Source organism: Leptinotarsa decemlineata, unplaced genomic scaffold (genome assembly GCF_025532065.1).
Source record: "Leptinotarsa decemlineata unplaced genomic scaffold, Ldec_3_MD MMD2_tig00078422_RagTag_RagTag, whole genome shotgun sequence".
Lineage (NCBI taxonomy): Eukaryota > Metazoa > Arthropoda > Insecta > Coleoptera > Chrysomelidae > Leptinotarsa > Leptinotarsa decemlineata.
In genome coordinates this window covers 11,352,733-11,374,607 of record NW_027412747.1, presented here as the reverse complement: position 1 = coordinate 11,374,607, position 21,875 = coordinate 11,352,733, and the positions used below count along the sequence as shown (strand labels likewise).

The following is a 21,875-nucleotide window of genomic DNA, read 5'->3' as shown; positions in this document are numbered from 1 at the left end:
TCTCCATAGCCAATCATCATATTTATTTCAATTCTTTGCTTTACACTTGAATTCATTACTACTTCAAATAATTCGAAGCAATATTACAGAAAATTCACGAATTAATGCAATAACTACTGTCTTATTTAACAGTTACAGAACGTCAATCGAAATGATGACATTTCACAATAACAAAAAAAAATCAGCCGCCTAGTTTTTTTTTATTAATGAGAAATACTTGTTAGCACGGTTACTGTCAACTACAGCAAGGACTACGGTCCGAAAATTTGAAATAAAGTCATGTAATTATTACTGGATTACTCTCTATTGTTAAATTATTTATTAGAAAAAAATATAAAGTAATTCATTAATTAGTACTTTTATTAGATATCAATAAAATTTATTTTATAAGCGCACATCTTTCAAATTCTGTCCGTTAGACCCCAAGTATCATACTTTTGCGGAATCAGCTCGTTACAGATTATCTTAAAGTGATACCAAATACAGGGTATTGCATTTAAAAAAAAAGATGACGTCAACACATTAATATGAATCACCCTGTATAATGACATTTTGTTGTTGAATGTAGAATATTAAAATTAAAAATCGACGTGTTTCAGATTTTTGTAAAACGACTTTTGGTTATGGAAATATCGAATTTATTCCATACTTTGGGGACACACTGTATATTACGTTGTGTAGCGTGCCTATGAATTATATACGGATTTCAATTTCATTATGCGTGTCTGGAGTACTAACGAGAAAAATAAAAAGTGATGCAATGTTCATTTCTTTGAAATTTATAAAAATCTGTTTATTTGTAAAAAATATTTATGACGTTCTTCATGGAAATTTATTAATGATACCACTTCTCATTGAATTCTCCTGTTTTCTCTTGAGCAATGGAGATTTTATGTACGGTCTTCTTTTAGGCACTAAAATGACAGAAGGCATGGTACACGTGTCTCATACAATAAAATATATAAATCATACTTGCTTGCCAAGCGATATAGACTGCGTTTTTCTCATCAAACGTTGACATGTCATCCACAAGTTTGCACTTGGACCCTTTCAGCATTGACGCCGATACAGCTTTTTTCAATGGAGGAGGATAGTTTTTCGGCAAACCTGTAAGTATCCACCAAACTCAGTAGATTGTCAATCCCTGATGATCAATAGAAGTTATGTAGGTATTTCAGTAGTCGTCTCAAATTTCATATCGAAACAGTGAAAGGGAATTCTTATTTAAAGGTGATTGACAATGTTTCGTGATGAATTTCACTAGTTCGGACTTCCATTGTCTACTATATAAAATGATTTGAAATCCCTGAAACAAGTAAAAAAGAATAATTAAAAAAGAATAGTTGAAAATAACAATTGTATTAAGCAACAATAAACCTGAAATGAAATGATAGTGAAATAACCTACAAGTAAAAATATAATAATTGAATAGATCGAAGACGATTGTAGATACCAACAATCGAAACGTCGTGAACTAACGTGATTTGGAATCTCTACACTTTTTATTTTTTTATTATTTTCTTTTCTCATTCCTTTGATTTTTATTTATTCAATTATTATATTTTTACTTGTAGTTTATTTCACTATCATTTCATTTCAGGTTTATTGTTGCTTAATATAATTGTTATTTTCAACTATTCTTTTTTAATTATTCTTTTTTACTTGTTTCAGGGATTTCAAATCATTTTATATAGTAGACAATGGAAGTCCGAACTAGTGAAATTCAGGGAATTCTTAGTTTTGATGTGAGTATTATTGAACTGAAGGGTATTCTGGCTTTTATGAGAAACTAAAGAAAAAAACTTAACGTTCTATATCATAATCATCCTACCTTCAGAAAAGGAAGATTTTTTTAAATTTTCATCACTTTGGTTCCTCTTTACGAATGATTATAAAGAATATGGGGTTGTAAAGAGCGGTCAGTACTTCAATAATTTTTCATTGGTGAGGCCAAAACTTACTGAAAAACCCCATCGAAAAAAATGTTAGAAATACACTAAAGGTGGTAGTTTTTTTGTGCCTAAACAGCACCGACAACTCTGGTCATTAGCCTCGTGTTCTGGGTAGGCAAGGTTAACAACTCCCGAGCCACCTAGGGAGCACCATCCATTCGCAGTCCGATAGACATGTTATATTACAGAATCATCCCAAATAGAAACATTCACTCAAGAAAAAGATTTGGTTGAGCTAATGATCGAACTAACGACCTTTCGATCGTGGGAAGGACTCACAATCACTGCGCCAATTCACCGCTGAAAGAAGGTTAATTAATTCCAATTTCATCAAATGTTTCCTTTTTCATATTGAGCTTTATTTCTCCTCGATGAAAAATACTGTAGGAGTTTCAAGTGATTCCAGTTTTTGTAATTTTTTCTTTATCGTCTTTTGTCGAACGTCTTTGAAATTGTTCTGATAATACACGAAAAATGATTATTATCCACTGATATGATTGATTATTCAATTCAATATCTTATGCTTTTGAAGTTTATGCCGATGAAGATTAATACCAGAATTTCTGCACAAGTGAAAACAGAAAGCCTAAATTGCCTTTTTATTTGAACCTACCTGAATAAAGTGTTTCAAACTGAGAAACTTCCTGTTTGAGAATGAATAAAAATAGAGAATAGAATGAAATCCATACCGATTAGTTGATTAACAATTTCTTAAACTGGTACAGATACTTATAATAGGGGAGCGTAGCTAATTTTTTTTCATTTTCAAGGAAATAATTCAAGGTTAACGAAAAATATATAATGTGACGACTTCCGCAAGCCGAAATAACAAAAATTTGTCAATAAAGTTTAATGCGTGCAGCTGTGTGATACCTATATTTCCCTCTCCGAGTTTCTATTCCTCTATTCTCTATTCACTTTTTCTCTAATTATTACTCTCTCACTCCGTCCCCACTCTCGAATTCTGTTGCCAAAACGCCATCACAGCTGATCACAGAGACTCGTTCTTGATGAAGATGAAAATGATGATTAATTAATCAATTAATTGATGGATGTAGCCGTTACCACGTGGTAGGAAATCATAATGACGAAAAGAGAAACTAAACTTTCTATGTTTTTTACCACTTTTATTTGTAACTAACATTACTGCAGTTTCGTCCTATAAGGACATTTTCAAACTTATATATTGTGTAAGTTTGAAAATGTCCTTATATATTGTAACGTTAGTTCGAAATAAAAGTGATTAAAAAAGTTTCATTTATTTTTCTTCATTGAATAATCAATTGATTATAAAAAATTAAATTTTTAACACTTTTTTAAATTGATTTCTTATAAATACTAGTATTTATAAGAATCCCTCTAGATAATCGTCAGATTATGAGACAGCACGTCTAAAACATAAAAAAAACATATATATCCAAATCTGACGCGCTTGAGTATTTAAAAACGGCGAATTTTTTTTGCACATTATAATAATGGCCTCAAGTCAAATCTAAATCGTCAGATAATTGAATGAGCGCTTTTTTTTGTTGCACTTAACACCCCCTTGAGAAATCTGACGCACTCGATTGATTTTTTTTTGTTTTGACTTTTTACCCTTACGTACAACCACCCACATCATGCAAACGATCAGATCAACATACCAACATCATTAAAAATACGTAGGACATTGATGCTATCAATATCTGACGCGCTCGAGTATGTCCATGTAACAGTATTTTTTTACATATTCAAAAATATATAGCCGCTTCTCCGATGAAAAGGTATATATTATAAAACATTTTTTTCATCTTTCATCAAAGTGTTGCAACCTAATATTTCTCAATGACGCTCGAGTAAATACCCATTTTGCATCGTGGGCTCCCCTGCTGTTATGTGATATATTAGTTCGTTTTACTGGCAGTTGAGCAACTTATTCAAATTCGACAAATTGAATTAACCACTGGAATGGACGTAAGTAACTCGATACATTTTCCTGATCCGATACATTTCCTGATCCGATACATTTCTAAATCATCTGGTATGAACACTAGCATATATAATTTCACGATACATCTCTATTAGCTGAAAGTAACAGACTATTAAATATTCCACCGCCGAAAATTAATTTCCAGAAAAAAAATGTCTCATCACACGAATTGCTGTCAACAAAGGTTACAAGGCAGGTCGACTCTATTATTTCCGAAAAACTTTGAAAAAAAGCCGAGAACCAAGCTTATTCGACTTCAAGGAACGATAGTGAAATTTTCAGGACATTGACATACTTTTTTTATACTGCCAATAATATCGCTTGTTTTTTGGGAGACTTAATTGTGGCTCACAGAACAAATAATGATCAAAGTGATTTTATTAGAAACAATGAAGGCAAAACTTCAGTGTAGAATGGATCAAAAATTTGAAAGTTGACATGTGGTTTGCAGGAAAAATCTTTTTCTGAAGAATAGGAGACCAAAGAAGTAGATTCTTTCATTTCAAAACTAGTTATTCTACGTTCGTTTGAAGGTGATCGACAATGTTTCATAATGAATTTCATTAGTTCGGACGAACTTCCATTGTCTGATATATAAAGTGATTTGAAATTCCTGAAAAAACTAATAAAAAAAAATTAAAAATGAGAGCTGAAAATAACAATTATATTGAGCAAAAAAAAACTGAAATGCTATAATAGTGAAATAAAACACAAGTAAGAACAGAAAAACTGAACAAAAAATAAAAATAAAATGTTAATAGATTCACGACGTTTCGATTGCATTGTTAATTCGAACAACTAATTTCTCCGAGAGATGACTATGGGTCATTTGAGTACTTTCCCTTATCTCCGCTTTATTTTTTCCGCTTCTCAGGTTTAGCGGGAGATGATCGTTTAGCGAGAGTTGGCCATTTTTCGCTTGATCATGGGTTTCCATATGTTGCGTATCTCTGTGGTAGCTTTGCTGTATTTTGGACAACATATATGCGGCTTCTTTGAATTTCCTCCAAAACCAATGATCCTTCCTGTATATGTTCTCAGCTTGGGACCACCCTATGTTATGTTGATGGGTCCAAACATGATCTGCTATTCCTTGCTTGCTTGCTGGTTTCCCCTCGCTGTGTGTGTTTCTTGTGCTCGACGATGCAAACATTCAATTGATTCTTAGTTTCACCGATATAGAATTTTCCGCACTCATAGGGAATCCGGTAAATGCAATTCTTGGAATCGCAGTTCAAGTTTGGTGGCCTGGTTTTCGTGAGGCTGCTACGGATAGTGTTTCCGAATCTGAAGCAGGTTCTAATGTTGTAATTGTAGCCAATTCTTCTTATCCTTTCCGATGATCCTCTGACCTAGGGAAGTGCAAGCACTGGTTGTGACGGCTTCTCTTCCTTGCGAGGCTCCTACTGTCTTTCAGCCAAAGTCCGTTCTACCATCGCTTTGGAGTAGCTATTCCGTTGAAGATAATTTTTGATGATGTCTGGTTCCTTCTCGAGACCTCCCATCGTATAACAGAGACCGAAAGCCCGGTCTAATAGAGTCTTGTTGATTCTTTTTTCAGTCTTCGGTATACAGATGTTTCCCACTTACTGTCGGTCCTCTTCACCAATACGTCCAAGAATGACAATTCGTTGTGGACTTCCTTCTCCATTGTGAAAGTGATGGAATGTCTTACGCTGTTGATGTGTTTCAGGAAGGCGTCTGGATCTATCAACATAACATATAGTGGTCCCAAGCTGAGATCATACACAGAGAGGAACATTGGTTTAGAAATAACTTCGAAGAAGTTGCATACATATTGTCCAACAATGTATTCAGCGAAGCTAGCGAAGAGATAGGCAACATATGTAAATTCATAATCAAGCGAAAATGGCCAACTCCCGCCAAACGGTCATCTCCCACTAAGTCGGTGAAGAGAAAAAAGGAAAGCGGAGACAAGGGAAATTACTCGAATGATCCATAAATAGTCATCTCTCGAAGGAATTAGACCAGTCATCAGCCGAAGACGATTGTGGATACTAACAATCGAAACGTCGTGAAGTAACTCGGCTTGGAATCTCTAAGCTTTTTATTTTAATTTTCTGTTCAATTATCCTTTGCTTGTATTTTATCTCACTATCATTTCCTTTCAGGATTTTTGCTTAATATAATTGTTTTTTACAGCTATTCTTTTTTAATTCTTCTTTTTTATTAGTCCTTTCAGGGATTTCAAATCATTTTATACAATATCAGACAATGGAAGTCCGATCTAATGTTATTCATAGTTATTCTACATTTTCAACCATATTTCGGCAGAGAAGCATGAGTTCAATTACAACTATGACGTGTTATATTTGGTAGAGAACTGTTTCAAACTTGATCTTTTGGAATTTTCGGAAATCAAATAATTCAGAATTTCGAAAAATTTACTGAATGTCCAAATATTTATTGAATATGTTTTCTATTGTTGAAATTGGTAATTGCTAAATAAGCGCCTCATTACTTCAAATAACTGTAGCAAATTCAGTTGAAATGCAGTTAGTATGAATATGTCAGAAGAATCTTTTGTAAAGTGTTGTGATTTTCTGAAATTTAGTGAAAACCTTAATGATTGAATAGAACTGGCCGATACTTGATGAAAATACATATTGAAAAAATAATCAATACCGTGTTAGGAATCACACGTTAAAAGGTAAGACCTCGTTAGTCCTTAGCTCGCACAAGTTCCTCAACTTCTGAGAGTTGTCGTTCGTATGGGGGCGGAAGCTGATTAACAGAAAAACAGATTTTAGACAGACAGATTTATTATATGATTTTCACTATGAAAGAGTTTTACAAAAACCGCGACACGTGTTTCGCTATACGATAGCTTCATCAAGCATAAACTCCGTTGCTTGAAGAAGCTATTGTATAGCGAAACACGTGTCGCGGTTTTTGTAAAACCCTTTTATAGTGAAAATCATGCAATAAACTATATTGATTTTTTTTTTATCCTAATGAAGTATTACCTGAATATGGGGGTAAATTGGAACTATTTTGTGCGAATAGATCATTGTCAATCACTTATCGTTCAAAATGTTCAGTTTACAAATCTTTCTACCCAAATTCTTCTATTAGAAATCATCCTAGTGCTCTTTTTTCCCTGACTAGGTTCGTAATATTTTGAAAATGAAAAATACTAGTAAAAAAACACCTTTTATGAATCATTTTCACGATACGCTATAAGTTTGTGACCGATAATAATTTCACTTCACGTTTGCTTATAAAGCTATTAAAGTAGTTGGAGGGTTTTAATCAAGAATGAAAGAAGAAAGCCAACGTTACCTTTCACCACATCTGACAAAATAACACCCTGTTTAGTCCTTAGTAGTTTCTCCTCTTCAAATTTTTTTACGAAAGACCGAGTCACATCAGACACATTTTTTCCATCTAGTAATCCTACAAAAAAAAACAAATGAAACGACCGTTCGATTGACCCATATCATAAACCTCACTTAGAAGGTTGGTGTTTCCAATAACAGTTTCTCTGTAACGGTGCTTCTTTCCCACAGAATTTCCGGTGAAATTAGCTTCTGTTAGGTAGTACCAATTGCGAATACTCTGGCAAATGTCTTTTATGTCATCAAGATCATTGTCGGATGCATCAATCACTCTCAAATTCCTCAAAGGAGCCAGGGATGACAAAGAAGGAATATTATTTCCTGATACATTCAGGATTTGAAGAGTTGGCTAAAAAATCACTATGAAACAAATTCTTCCGACAAAGCTCAACATTTTATGGAGAAATTGATATCTTTCTTGAAGTCTGAGATATAGATTTTGAGAAAAATGTCGATATGTCTGAAAATGCCGATATTCAGGAAAAAGTCTAATATTCAAGAGAAATGTCGAGATCTAAAGGAAAAGTTGATGTTTCGGTATGAAACCTACATTATGAATCGTTACTTATGTACTGAGCACATATGGATCCCCTGATGGGACATTCTTACGAATCCGAAAGTTTGTGAGTCGCTCAAAGGCAAATAATACTGGTCTCTGGTTAACCAATATAGTACTGATGAAAATTATTGTTGATTTCACTCGAGACTTGGACAAGGGAGGAGTTACCTACCTCACCTCATTAGATTTCCTTTATTATTATGGCATTCACTCAGATGCTATTCTTCTGACTGGGAATTTTGGAGCAGATGAACTCAACGGGTCAGGATGATGACTTATCCGATTGAAGATAAAGATTTGGTGGTGTGATGGATCACTCCTCTTCACAATATTCGAACCCGACAGGAATCTACATATTTATGCTGATGGCAGCTAACTGTTCAAGAACGACTCAAGAGATACACTGAGAAAGTTTCATTCGTATTTTAAAAATTCTACCCCTGAATGATCAAGTCAAAAACTGTGGGGATATGTGTCGGCTGGAAAATTTACACTAAGAAGGGAAAACAGTGTCAAACTCGTGCTGCAATATTGAATAACACTGTAATACATCTCATTTGAGACATGTGTGACTGATGACTTGTTTATTTTGGGGTAATTCATGATCACTTTAATGAAATGAATGAAACACTTTTGTCTAATTACCACTAGTCTGAGCCTGAGCTCAATGAACTGCGTAACTCGATAACGCCGGATGACGTTCGAAGAGCCCTTGTGGGTTCCAAGAACTTTGCTACTCCAGGCCCAGATAGGCTGAACACTTATTGGTGAAAAAAACTGCCAAGCACCCACCGCCATCTGGCCAGAGTTTTCAACTTATGGCTGGACGGAGAGCAGCCGATCTAGGGTTGGTTTGTCGAAGGGCGGACCGTTCTTATCCCCAAAAGCGGAGATTTGTCGATTCCTAAGAAATACAGACCGATAACATGCTTGAATTCGTGTTAAACGTTTTTTACAAGCATCTTATACACACGAATACTCACCGCAGTTGACCGAGTGTTCGAACGGATATATGAGCAGTGAGAATCGAAGAGAGGAGTTGCTGGATGTGAAGAGAACCTGCTCATCGATAGATGTATAACGCAGGACTCGATACAATATAAGCGTAACCTCTCTATGGCCTGGATCGATTACCGTAAGGCATTTGATACAATTTCGCATAAGCTCATCTTGCATTTGCTCAGATGCCTTGCGGTACCCGACAAAATAGTGAGATGCATTGAACAACTGATACCACTTTGGCGAACTCGCTTCTCCTCGGGGTGGAACAACGGCACTCACAAGAGGTAACAGTAGTGAAAATTTCTCTCCGCGGCAAGTATCAGTACAAACTTCGACAGATCTGGTCATCGGAACTGTCGGGGAAGAACAAAGTTGCTGCAACAAATATGCTTGCCGTTACAGTCTTACTCTACTCGTTTGGAGTAGTGAAGTGGACTCGGGAGAAGCTGTATCAACTCGACGGAAAGACCCGAAAAATGATGCATCTCTATAGGAGTTTGCATTCCAAATCGTCCGTTCCACGGTTGTACTTCCCCCGACAACAGGGAGGCCGTGTACTTTCGAGTTTGGAGTGTCTATATGACAAAATGGTACTGGATATAGCCTGTAAAGTCGTCAGGAGTTCGGATCTCCTTCTCTGCATGGTCCGTGACCATGAGAGAGCAGGAATTGGAGCATTTCTCTTTAGGGCAGCTGCCCGAGCATAGTATAGTTTTCGACACTGAACGAGATGGCCACAACTTTGTCACCGAGGTGGAACCCGTTCAGCAAAAAGGTTAGATAAAAGCCGCAGAGATCACCTTACTTCTGCGGAAACACAAGAATAAGCCAATGCATGGGGTCTTTTTCAATAAAATTGGAGACCTTGGCTTATCAAAGCGCCTGACGTTCGCTTTTCTCAGGTCGAGTGGGCTGAAGTCGAAAACTGAGGGGTTCATCATGGCTTGCTAGGATGGTGTCTTCAACACCTTAGTCTACCGCAGTCGCGTGATGGGTATAGAGGTACCTGACACAAGTTGCAGGATCTGCCGCGAGGCGCCCGAGACCTGATAACACTTGCTATCAGCATGTCCAGCATATGCGGTCTCGGCCTAAATCCATCGACATGACGCGGCCCTAAGAGTGCTATATTACCATCTACGACACTCTTACGGTATTGACAAGTGTTGTCCTACGCTCCGGGGGATATTGAATCCGTTGTGGGGAACGAGAAGTACCGAATTATTGGAACTATTCATTCCCCACCCTCAGGCTCAAACAAGCTAATGAGCCTGATGAAGTGCTCCTCGATCACCAGAGCAAAACAATATTTGTCGTGCAGTTTTCATCTCCTGGCGAGACAAATATCATCCGAAAAGAGGAGGAAAAACGGATAAAATATCAAGATTTTCTCTTCGTACTCCGCAGACTCTATCCAAACCACTCTGTCAAGATGGTTGTTCTGATTATTGGAGTCCTTGGTGGAATGATGCCCTCTCTACTCTCGAATCTTAAAATTATACCGGCTTGCCGCACTGAGGCAGAAATCTCAGCCACACAGATGCAGAAGGATGTCATTCTTGGCTTACTGCGCTTGCTCAGGGCACAAGATTCTCGGACCCAACGATCACTTGCCCCACGGTGTGGGGAGTGGTCATTGGTTGATAATGCTGGCCGGCCCTTCCGAATATATCGGGGCTTCGAGGGATAGGGCGTGATCATGTTTATCAACTAAGAAAAAAGTAAAAAATAGTGTATATGATTGAGGTGATGTAAGTAGATAAAATAATTGCAAATATGAATATCTAATTTAGTGATATGGATACGTCTCACATACACACATACAGGGCTTTTCATGATGAGCGTTAAATAGCCGTTTCTGACAAACTATTCAACGCATCAACCTGAAAATTTCATAGTATGCATAAATCAATATGACCTACACGCCTAAAATATTTCAGACGAAGCGGCGTTGTCGCTTCTACTATAAAGTAGCGGCTTCTTTGACTTTTCAAATGGAACACCCCATATATAATATCATATTATGATTCATTATCACTTTGTCAACAAATTCATATACTATTTTCCTATACCTATCTATTACCGTTTAGAAGATATAAATTAATTTCGATATTTTTTATACCAAACATGAACTTTTATAATTACTGATAATCTTGAACTCTCTTGCACTAAAACTATAAAATTCGAAATGGAGTGGAACGATACTATGAGGATCTTCACTCTGAGTCATATTTTCATTTGCCTCATACAGGGTCTTCAAAAAATGTAGATACTTTGATCTCATGAAAAAATGAGTGGAACTCAATTTTTTCAAATGGAACACCCTGTATATTGCAACATTTTTGAGCTCTTCATCCAATTTCAGATTATTTTTGTTCTGATGATACTATTTCTATTTTGAACCGTTTTCGAGATAAACTGTTTCAAACGGAAACTGACGTGGTTTTCTTGCTCGTTTTTTTTGAATTCATCACTTATTTTGGATATTCAACATTTTTTTTATACTTGGTAATATTTCTTTTTGATCCAGTTTATTAACTGTCTCAGATCAGTCAATTCGAAATTGGTATGTACCTACCTTAGAAAAAGTTACAATTTGTATACAATGAGGTATTGGTCTCTAACGTACAACAGTACACATTAATATTTTTTAATAGTGTGCTTTGGAAAAATGAAAGAACCAATTATTATTTAACGTCAGACTTTCGTTGGTGGTTTTGACTGATTGTGATAGCTACCAATTATAATAGAATAATGTCAAGGTTAGGTTACAGTAATAAAGATTTCTTGAATTTATTAATAATTTATGGTGAGTGCAATAGAAGATATCCACAACTTCCGAAGTCGAATAATAATATGATAAATCGACTACTGAAAAACTGTAGGTTGAATGGAACCTTCCGTCCAAAAATCATTCGTAAGAAGACTAAAGTGGATGATGATGACAATGATATAACAGTTTTGGGATACTTTCATGCATTTCCAAATGCTTCTCTGCACGAGGCTGAAAGGGAGATAGGTATACCCTACGTGACAATTTGTCGAATTCTTAATAAGCATTAATGGCATCCCTATAAATTCTACTGTGTCCAACATTTGAAAGAGACTGATTTACCTCGTAGAGTGGAATTCTTTGAATGGTTACTTGTCAAGACCCAAGAGGATGAACATTTCCTTGACAATATCATATGGACAGATGCGGCCAAATTCACAAAAAATGGAGTTTTCAATAGACACACCAGTCATTATTGGGCGCCAGAAAATCCCCATGTTGTCCGCCAAAGGGGTTTTCAAAAAAGATCGCAATTCAATGTATTTTGTGCCATAAAGAAGGAGTCAATTTTTCATATCGAGTTTTATGATGATAATTTGAATGCATCAAAATATGAAGATTTACTAAGGAATGGAATTCAAATGATTTTGAATAATAGATCAGGAAGAGAACGTGTATGGTACCAAATGGATGGTGCTCCACTCCATAATTCTCATTCAGTTAGCGAAGCTTCAACCGAAATCTTGGAAGACAGATGGATTGGTAATAATGGACCTTTTCGTTGGCCTTCTAGAACACCATATGGCAATCCATTAGATCATTTCGTGTGCGGTTTCATTAAAAATATGGTTTACTCTACTCCAATAACAACAATGGAAGATATGAAATCGAGAGTTACAACTGCTTTCAATAGTTTGACTCCAGACTTGATCAGAAGCGCTACACATGACAATCTTTTGAAGAGATTACATGTTTGTTCAAGTAGAGGTGGAGATGTGTTTGAACATATTCTCAAATACATTGACGATTGAATTAACTCATTCATTTATGGGTTTATTATTTTCAGTTCGTGTTTCAGCGTTAATAAAACTATTGTTTGAAGAGAAGTTTCATTCGATGGTTGAGGAGTATTTTAATATTTATCTTTTCATTGTATTTTCTGTGACTGATTGAGAAACATCAAACGAAATCTGTTTTACAAAAATGAGTGATGAACAAGAAAACCATGTCAATTTCCGTTTGAAACAGTTTATCTCGAAAACGGTTCAAAATAGAAATAGTATTATCTGAACAAAGTTAATCTAAAATTGGATGTAGAGCTCAAAAATGTTGAAATATACAGGGTGTTCTGTTTGAAAAAATTGAGTTCCACCTCATTTTTTCATGAGATCAAAGTATCTGCATTTTTTGAATATCCTGTATGAGGCAAATGAAAATATGACTCGAAGTGAAGATCCTCATAGTATCATTCCACTCCATTTCGAATTTGATCGTTTTAGTGCAAGAGAGTTCAAGATCATCAGCATTTATAAAAGTTCATGTTTGGTAAAAAAAATATCGAAATTAATTTATATCTTCTAAACGGTAATAGATAGGTATAAGGAAATAGTATTTGAATTTGTTGACAAAGTGATAATGAATCATGATATGATATTATATACGGGGTGTTCCATTTGAAAAATCAAAGAAGCCGCTACTTTATAGTAGAAGCGACAACGCCGCTTCGTCTAAAATATTTCAGGCGTGTAGGTCATATTGACTTATGCATACTGTGGAATTTTCAGGTTGATTCGTTGAATAGTTTGCCAGAAACGGCTAATTAACGCTCATCATGAAAAGCCCTGTATATAATAAACAAATACAAGAAACAAGAAGTGAAGTTTGAAAACTCGGTTATATTGGGAGTTTTCGTGTAAGATGAAAGGAGAGGTAACTGAACTTTAAAATTACGCATTGAAGATTATAGGGATTGTTAAATCATAAACTCAAGAGTGGAGACCTATACCGGGTGTCAACGAATCTATTAGACATGTCATAATTTCTAGACTATTAGGAGAATTGAAATGAGATTTGGTATAGTTGAATGGTATGTGGAGAGGAATGTTTTCACATATTTTTCACTTTCCGGTCACTTCCGGTTTCAGCGGAAATGGCTCCGGTTCTGAATTTTTAAATGGAACACCCTGTATATTGTAACATTTTTGGATTTCTGAGACAATTCTGGATCAGAAACTGACATTTCCGGAAGTTTTTCAGCCTACTTGATTTTTTCAGAGTCACTTTTAAAATTGCATCTTGGTGGCCATGATCGGACGTAAACTAATCTATGGACCTCAGGTGATATCAGAAAATTGCAATAGCGGAGTTTTAGTGACTAGTGTGTTGAATATGAATGAGACAAGTTCACAAAATAACATTTTCGTGTCTAACTATTATTTTTCAAATGGCGACCATTTTTTGACAAGCAATTTCCGAAAAAAGGATTTTTTGACGAATCTAACGTTACTAATTTATTTGCGATTGGATCAACAAATTTAACAAATTTAACTAATAATTTCAGCGATGCACTTAGATTTTTTGCAATATCCTAAGTTCTTGAAAATTCCACTATAGTAAATTTTCAAAGTGCATCCCTTCTTGTTCAAGACACATTTCAGCTCGTTCAATTGTTTCTCTCAACACGTTTTGCAACATTTGAGGCGATATACTTCTAAATGCCTGTTGAATCCTTTCTTCTAAGATTTCGAGAGTGGCTGGGGCTGTTGCATAGTAGACCCTTTCTTTTACATATCCCCAAATGAAGAAATCTAACACAGTCATATCCGGTGAGCGGGCAGGCCACCATACTGGACCGTTGGTTGCAATAACTCTATTACTAAAATGCTCTATTAAAAAATCAAGTACGTCTCTGCTATTATGGGGTGGTGCTCCATCTTGCTGGAAGTAAATTTGCCGTAAAACTTCTAAAGGCATATCATTAAGATGATCCTCGATTTCATTTTGAAGAAAACCCAAGTATCTAACCCCTGTTAACTGACCTTGAAACAATATTGGACCAATTATTCTGTTTCCAACGATACCAGCCCAGACATTGACGCCAAACCTTTCTTGAAAATTGCCCTCTCTCATTGCATGTTGATTTTGTTGGGCCCAGTCCCGACAATTCTGCTTATTAAACATGCCATTATTTGTAAACCGTGATTCGTCGGAAAATAGAATGAAGTTGATAAAATTTGGGTTAACTCTATGATTTTGAAGCAACCAATCACAAAATACTACTCTTCTATTGCCGTCGTCAGCATACAAATGTTGATGTAACTGATATTTAAATGCTCGATATCCGTGCTTTTTCAGTATTTTTCTTGCTGATTCGTGACTTATCTGCATTTCTCTACTAATTTCTCTTAAAGAAACCGTTTTGTCAACTTCTACCATAGCAAGAACGATAATCTCAGTCTCCTCATTTATGACAAACCTCTGTTCTGCGTCTCGATTTCCCTCTTGCCTAAAACGACTCTCAACATAGGGAAAATACTGATGAGATGGGTGTTGCCGATTGGGATATCTCTGAGCATACAACTAAGCAGCTTTCCTTGAATTTCTGTGGCATTCTCCAAACAATAACAACATATCCACTTTTTCACTTTGTGTATACATTATTTCGACGAAAAATTAAACTAAAATTAACGAAAATCAAGAGAAACTTCTACTTTCTGCTCATAAAGCTTATGTCACTGTCATAACCTAGGTGAGCGTTTTGTTCTCCAAAGTGGACTTGATGGAAATAACCGCAAAATATTATGCATCATTCCTATCCATGGCACCCTTGACAAAAGTTAATGAATTTGTATCGAGTATTTTTCTCAGTAATATTTAATTTATGTTCTTATTTGTAATCCAATCGCAAATAAATTAGTATCGTTAGATTTGTCAAAAAATCCTTTTTCCGGAAAGTGCTTGTCAAAAAATGGTCGCCATTTGAAAAATAATAGTTAGACACGAAAATGTTATTTTGTAAACTTGTCTCATTCATATTCAACACACTAGTCACTAAAACTCCGCTATTGCAATTTTCTGATATCACCTGAGGTCCATAGATTAGTTTACGTCCGATCATGGCCACCTAGATGCAATTTTAAAAGTGACTCTGAAAAAATCAAGTAGGCTGAAAAACTTCCGGAAATGTCAGTTTCTGAGCCAGAATTGTCTCAGAAATCCAAAAATGTTACAATATACAGGGTGTTCCATTTAAAAATTCAGAACCGGAGCCATTTCCGCTGAAACCGGAAGTAACCGGAAAGTGAAAAATATGTGAAAACTCTCCTCTCCACATACCATTTATCTGTACCAAATCTCGTTTTGATACACCTAATAGTCTAGAAGTTATGACTTGTCTAATAGATTCGTTGACACCCGGTATAAATCGAGTACCTACTTAAATGATTATTTCAAGAAGATCTGTCTTTTTTATTACAGATATTGATGAAGCAATAAATTAACAATCAAAGGGTATATCACATTTGATAGTTTCATAGCGTTTCATTTGAAATAACCACCGTCATCAGTGACAACAATCAAACATAAAAACAATCCTTTATGTATCCCCAGAAAAAATAATCTAAAGGAGTTAGATCTGAGGATCGAGCTGACCAGTTGATTGTTCCATTGTTTCCAATCAATTTTCTTGGGAATATTGCATCTAAATGTTCCCTTACTATTGCTGCATTATGGGGAGGAACGCCGTCCTGTTGAAAATATTGAATTTCATGGCGGATATTCAGTGGCAATTCATCTAAGTAGCCATCGATTTCATTGAATAGAAAATGAAAATACATTTCACTATTCAAATGATCATCGTAAAAGAAAGGGCCAAGGATGTTTGTTCTCACAATTCCCAACCAAACATTTACTCTGAACCTTTCGTGGAAATTGGTTTCCCCATGTAAATGATCATTTGTTATCATTCCACCTATAGTGCATATTTCTGTTAAACCAAACATTGTTGGCGAATTTGATCCGTCCATATTATGTTTTTACAAATTTTTCCAACCTCCCTATTTCTACGACTTCGCAAATCGTACTCTCCTTCTGTAACCTCTTTCATTGAGATGATGAACTTTGCTTATCCTGTAGCATTTATATTTGTTCTTTTCCAAAATAGTTCTGGTGGATTTTACAAAAATTCCTATTTTGTGGACAATTTATCGTAAAGAATAATCTTGATTAGCATAATTTTTGCAACTGACCAATTCTAAATTTAAAAAAAAGATGTTTTTACTGTGTAAATTTTCATGTGGTAACGAAAAAGTACTAATTTTCATTATGATATGGTACCTACCTATCGAATTTATTGGGTTGTCTGAATTATATTTTGAAGAAATCGAAACAGTTTACAGAAGAAGTAACGACAGGACTGTAATTAAAAAATTTTGTCACTGATGATGGTAGTTATTTCGAATGAAACGCTATAAAAATATCAAATGTGATATACCCTTGGACAGTGAATTTATTGCTTCATAAATATCTGTAATAAAAAAGACAGGCCCTTATTTTAAAAAAAAGTTGATGGTGGCCATGTTGATACAAAACGTTTTATCGTTTTTTCCCGAATAACTCTAGAAGGACGAGTTTCCGCGTAAATTGTTTTCGACCATTGTATTGTTCCTGAAAGCAGTTCCTTTTTTTACCATTTGGTCGTCTTCGTATATGTTACGGTTTAGAATATAGCATTGTTACCACATGGTCAAAGAAACGATCCGTATATTTTGTATTATATTTAAGTATATCAATTCATTATAAATGTATTGTTGGAGTTCAATTGAGAAACATTAAAAGATCAAATTTAGCAAAATTTTCAGTTTCTTATCAAATAGCAAAAAAACAACATAAAATTGTTATGCAGCCGCTATTACATGGAATCGAATAAAATAATTACGATTGTAGATAAAACTTTCAACATACTAAATATATTACACACGATATAAGGTATATTTTCAACATCGTATTTTGTGTCTATTTTTGTTATTCGTATAATTAATTTCTTTACGTCCCTGGTATTGGGGTCATTGAGAGTTATGAAAATGATCAGGTGATAAGGGCTGCCAAATGGCCATAAAAGGATAAAACATTTCTAAGGTTTCAACAGAAGTTAATTCAAATCATTTTGTGAAGAAGATTTTATCGTGTCATAACATTTCAATTATTTTTCTGAGCTCCATTCATTTCAAATAACTACTTACTGAAATAGCAAAAATTGTCCGGGGATCAAAACATAAACAACTTCCATTTGGTAGAGCCTGTTTCTCAATATGTAATTCCTCCAAAGACACGAGATTATTCAACCCTTCTAGAACACTGATATTATTATGACCTATGTAGAGTTTTTTCAGTTTCTTGAGATATTGTAAGTTTCTTATCTCAGTGATATTGTTGTTCTGTAGATAAAGGCTTGTTAAATTTGGATATCCATTCAAGTTCTCTATACTAGTTAAGTTGTTTCCGTACAAGTAGATCACCAGGGTTTCTTTCGACAAGGTTGATTTGGGCTGAAAAAATGATTTTGAAAAAACTTTCAATCGTTACTTACAATAATTCCCATCATTCTCACAATGGTTTTCAAATGCTTCTCTTGATGGTACAAATGTGAGCTTTTTTTATTCGTCTTGGTAACGTCTTTTTTCAGATTGGTGGCAACTGAGTTCGAATTTTCAACTGAGATAATGCCCATTTCAAACACAATATTTTCCGATAATGTCAAATTATGTTCAGTCAGTCAAAACGTATGGGGTATAAGTTTACAGTTACATAGTGAAAGCACATAACCAAAAGAAATAAAATAACGATTTGTTTATGATGTTTGATCGGTATTGCTATAGTAACATGATGTTCAACAACTTGTCGCAGATTTCATTTCAGTACTCATATAACTGAAGTCAACCAATATGGTATTTTTCTACTCTCTCCATTTTAAACTGATCATTAGGTACGCGTTTGACATCAGGTAGGTAATGGCGCATTTCGAATACACGTGTATTCTAAATTATTGGCGGTCACTTCCGTAAGAAATTTTTAAAAATGATGGGATATGAAAGATTTACTCTGATAAATATGATCTAATGGTATCTAATGGCTGGTATCTCAATCGCCACAAAAGAAATAACCAAGAAAAGAATTTCTGGCAAAAACATAACAATCTGCACTGATAGCAGACAAGCACTATTAGCCTTGAACAGACAGCGTGTTACTTCAGGGCTAGCACTAGAGTAACATTATCCTGAGGTGGGTTAAAGGACATGACAAGAGTAAAGGTAATCGCATTGCCGACTCTTTAGCCAAGGAAGCGGCTGGACTAAGAATTTTAGGACCCAGTGGCACCCACGGCCTGATGACTTCGACAATTGCGGAACTATACTAAAACCAATAATGATTGAGAGTAGAAGTAAGCCCAGTTGACAGCAAATCGGGGGCGTGCTTATTAATTTTTGAGAGGGTTAAGAATAAGAGAAAAATTCTTAGTACAATTAGTTAAAATATTCATACACATTTTTTATTTATTTCATTAAAACTTTGCAATATGGTAATTTACCTAATCGTTGTAGTCATTATAATAGAATATAATATAAATGTAAATGTACAAATTTCCGTCTAATCTTCAACCTCAGATTCGTCACTGTTGCTACCGCTATCATCAAAGTGAATTATGATTGGTTCAATATTGTGTTCAATACGGTTGTCTACGTCCCACATTTTTTGCTCCTCTTTTAAAACATGCTGCATGCATTTCTTCCACTCTTCTGCAGAAACAGTTCAAATAGCTTCTTGTAGGTGATGTTGCACGTCCACTCATTTAAATTTACTGTTTTCTCGTGCCACATATCCTTTTACTTGCGCCCAGATTAATTCTATTGGGTTTAATTCGCAGTGGTATGGTGGTAACTTTAAAACTGTAATTCCACGACTTAACGCCATTTCATCCACTGCGAATTTTTTATATTTGTCTGTGTGTAATTTTGTTAGCTGAAGTAGTTCTGCCTTCAAACTATCTTTGTTATATTGGATGTTCTTATTAATTAACCATTCTTTTTTCCATGATTGTTTCGGTAATGGTTCTAAATGTCGACTATGGTATGGGGCATTGTCCATGACGATGACAGACTCAGGTTCCACAAGTTGAATGATGCCTTCAAACCATTTTTCAAACACCTCCGCATTCATCTCTTCATGATAGTCGCCTGTTTTCTTAGATTTAAATATTAATTCACCATTTGGTAAAAATCCACTGTCGCTTCCTATATGCGTAACTATCAGACGACTACCTTTTCCAGATGGCTGTTTTAACCCAACTGACAAACCTTCAATAAAGGCTTGTCGTGCACTTGTTATATTACCATCCTGCCATACTTTTTTGACCGTATGTCCTTGGTTAACCCATGTCTCGTCCATGAAGTACAATTTTTTTTTGAGCTTCCGAAATTCGACAATTTTTCTTAAATAGTTTCTTCTCCATGCTATTATTTCTTGACGTTCAATGAGAATGCTTTTCCTGTCAACTTTTCCGTACGTAAATTTCATTTCGTGTACAAGTTTCCTAAAAGTTTCTTTACCCATTTTTCGGACCAATTCATGATCGCTAAGTGCCTCCAGAACTGTTTGTAGTGTGAGCAGCTCATTTCTGAAAAAGAAACTGTGAATAGTTCTGCGTATACTGGTTTTGGCTTCTTCATCAACTGTGATTTTTTTTCGTCCGCTACTAGTTTTGGCGTTTGTACGTCCCCATGAATTTCTGCTTCTTTAGTATTTTGTAAATCGATGATTTTGGTACACCGGTATAATCAGAGCACATATCAACTAATTTATCTTTTGTAATTGTGGAACTTAATGATGTAGAAATGCCCGGTTGGTTATTCGGAGGTACACACGTAGAATTACAGCACATATGCACAAAGTCATCTTTTGGTGGCTGATGATCTCTTTCAAGACAGTGAAATACTCGCAGTACAATTTGTTTTTCTCTTACTGACCGAGACTCCGACCGTTTTACCTTTTTCGACGTGGAAGGCCCGACCATGTCTCCCATTATTAGAGTAGTTTGAGAACGGTGTGTAAATATAATTATGTAACGCTTAAACACTTATTAGCACTATTATTTTCACCAATTGTTATCACAACACGTCAATTGCTGACTAACTTAACTGTAAAACGTACAATTCACGCTGTATAATTCACAAACCAATGATACGCTCATGGCTGCAAGTACATTAGTGAGGACTGCAACGATGAGATGGAAGTTACGGTAAAGTGACAAAGACAGAAATATCGTTGCGTACAGCGTTGCCACTAGTTGTAATAAATATGTAACACTATACAGAAAATAATGAATTTTAACTGATCAGTAATCAGGAAATGTATAAGTATTACTCATTACAAGCTCATTACTGATTTTTGTCATAAATAATACCTTTTAATCGTACTAGTATTGTGTATTATCTATAATTTGCCACAACCTACAACTCTACTGCTTACTATATTTTGATTCTGCTATGAACTGGTAACGTAAAATTTAGATATGACAACGCGCTTTACTCTCAATCATTATTGGTTTTACTATAGTCAAATGTTACACCCATGCTCAATCCTTAAAGAGATGGGATGAAATCAAAGGATGTAATCTTGCCAGGATCACCTTGGGCGACCCTGGGAAGCTGGCGCCGAAGAAATATATGGCGATGACCAGGAAAAATCTTCGCCTTACAGTAGGATTTCTGACTGGCCACTGTCAGCTGAGGAAACACCTACATAATATGGGGCTAGTGGACACACCTCTATGCAGGATGTGTGAACAGGAAGATGAGACTGTCAGGCATGTCCTGTGCGAGTGCCCGGAGTTATCGTCAATAAGAGAGTGTGTGTTCGGCGAGTCTTGGCCTACACCTGCCGATATAAAGGAGATGTCTCCCAGCGACCTGTCCATCTTCCTGGAAAGGACAGGATGGACGATGACCTAGGAGGACAACTCTTCGGGAGGATGTACAATGGGTCACATGTGGCCTAAGTGCGTGGGCTTACACTCACCCTCCCTACTCTACAGATACAGAGAGAGATGATCTAATGAATACATTCAATTGTCCAAAAGGCAAAATCAGTGAATTTTCTCTTCAAATTCTCTGTAAAATTGACATAAAAATCATATTTCCAGTGAATTTTTGTTCAACAGTTTGTGGGTTGGTAATGAATCTACTTATATCCGTGTATCAACAACCAT

At 35.5% G+C, this 21,875-nt stretch overlaps 1 protein-coding gene across 1 annotated transcript; it reads right to left on the bottom strand.

Moving 5' to 3' along the window:
- Positions 1-763: 763 nt before the first annotated feature.
- Positions 764-18,458, bottom strand: LOC111515113 (protein phosphatase 1 regulatory subunit 42). The gene is made up of 6 exons (XM_074186433.1): positions 18,222-18,458; positions 17,854-18,159; positions 7,395-7,629; positions 7,225-7,338; positions 973-1,107; positions 764-914 (listed from the first exon to the last, which is right to left on the bottom strand). The coding sequence occupies exons 1-6, from the start codon at positions 18,339-18,341 to the stop codon at positions 823-825; spliced, it is 1,002 nt and encodes a 333-aa protein (XP_074042534.1). The 5' UTR covers positions 18,342-18,458; the 3' UTR covers positions 764-822.
- Positions 18,459-21,875: the final 3,417 nt, after the last annotated feature.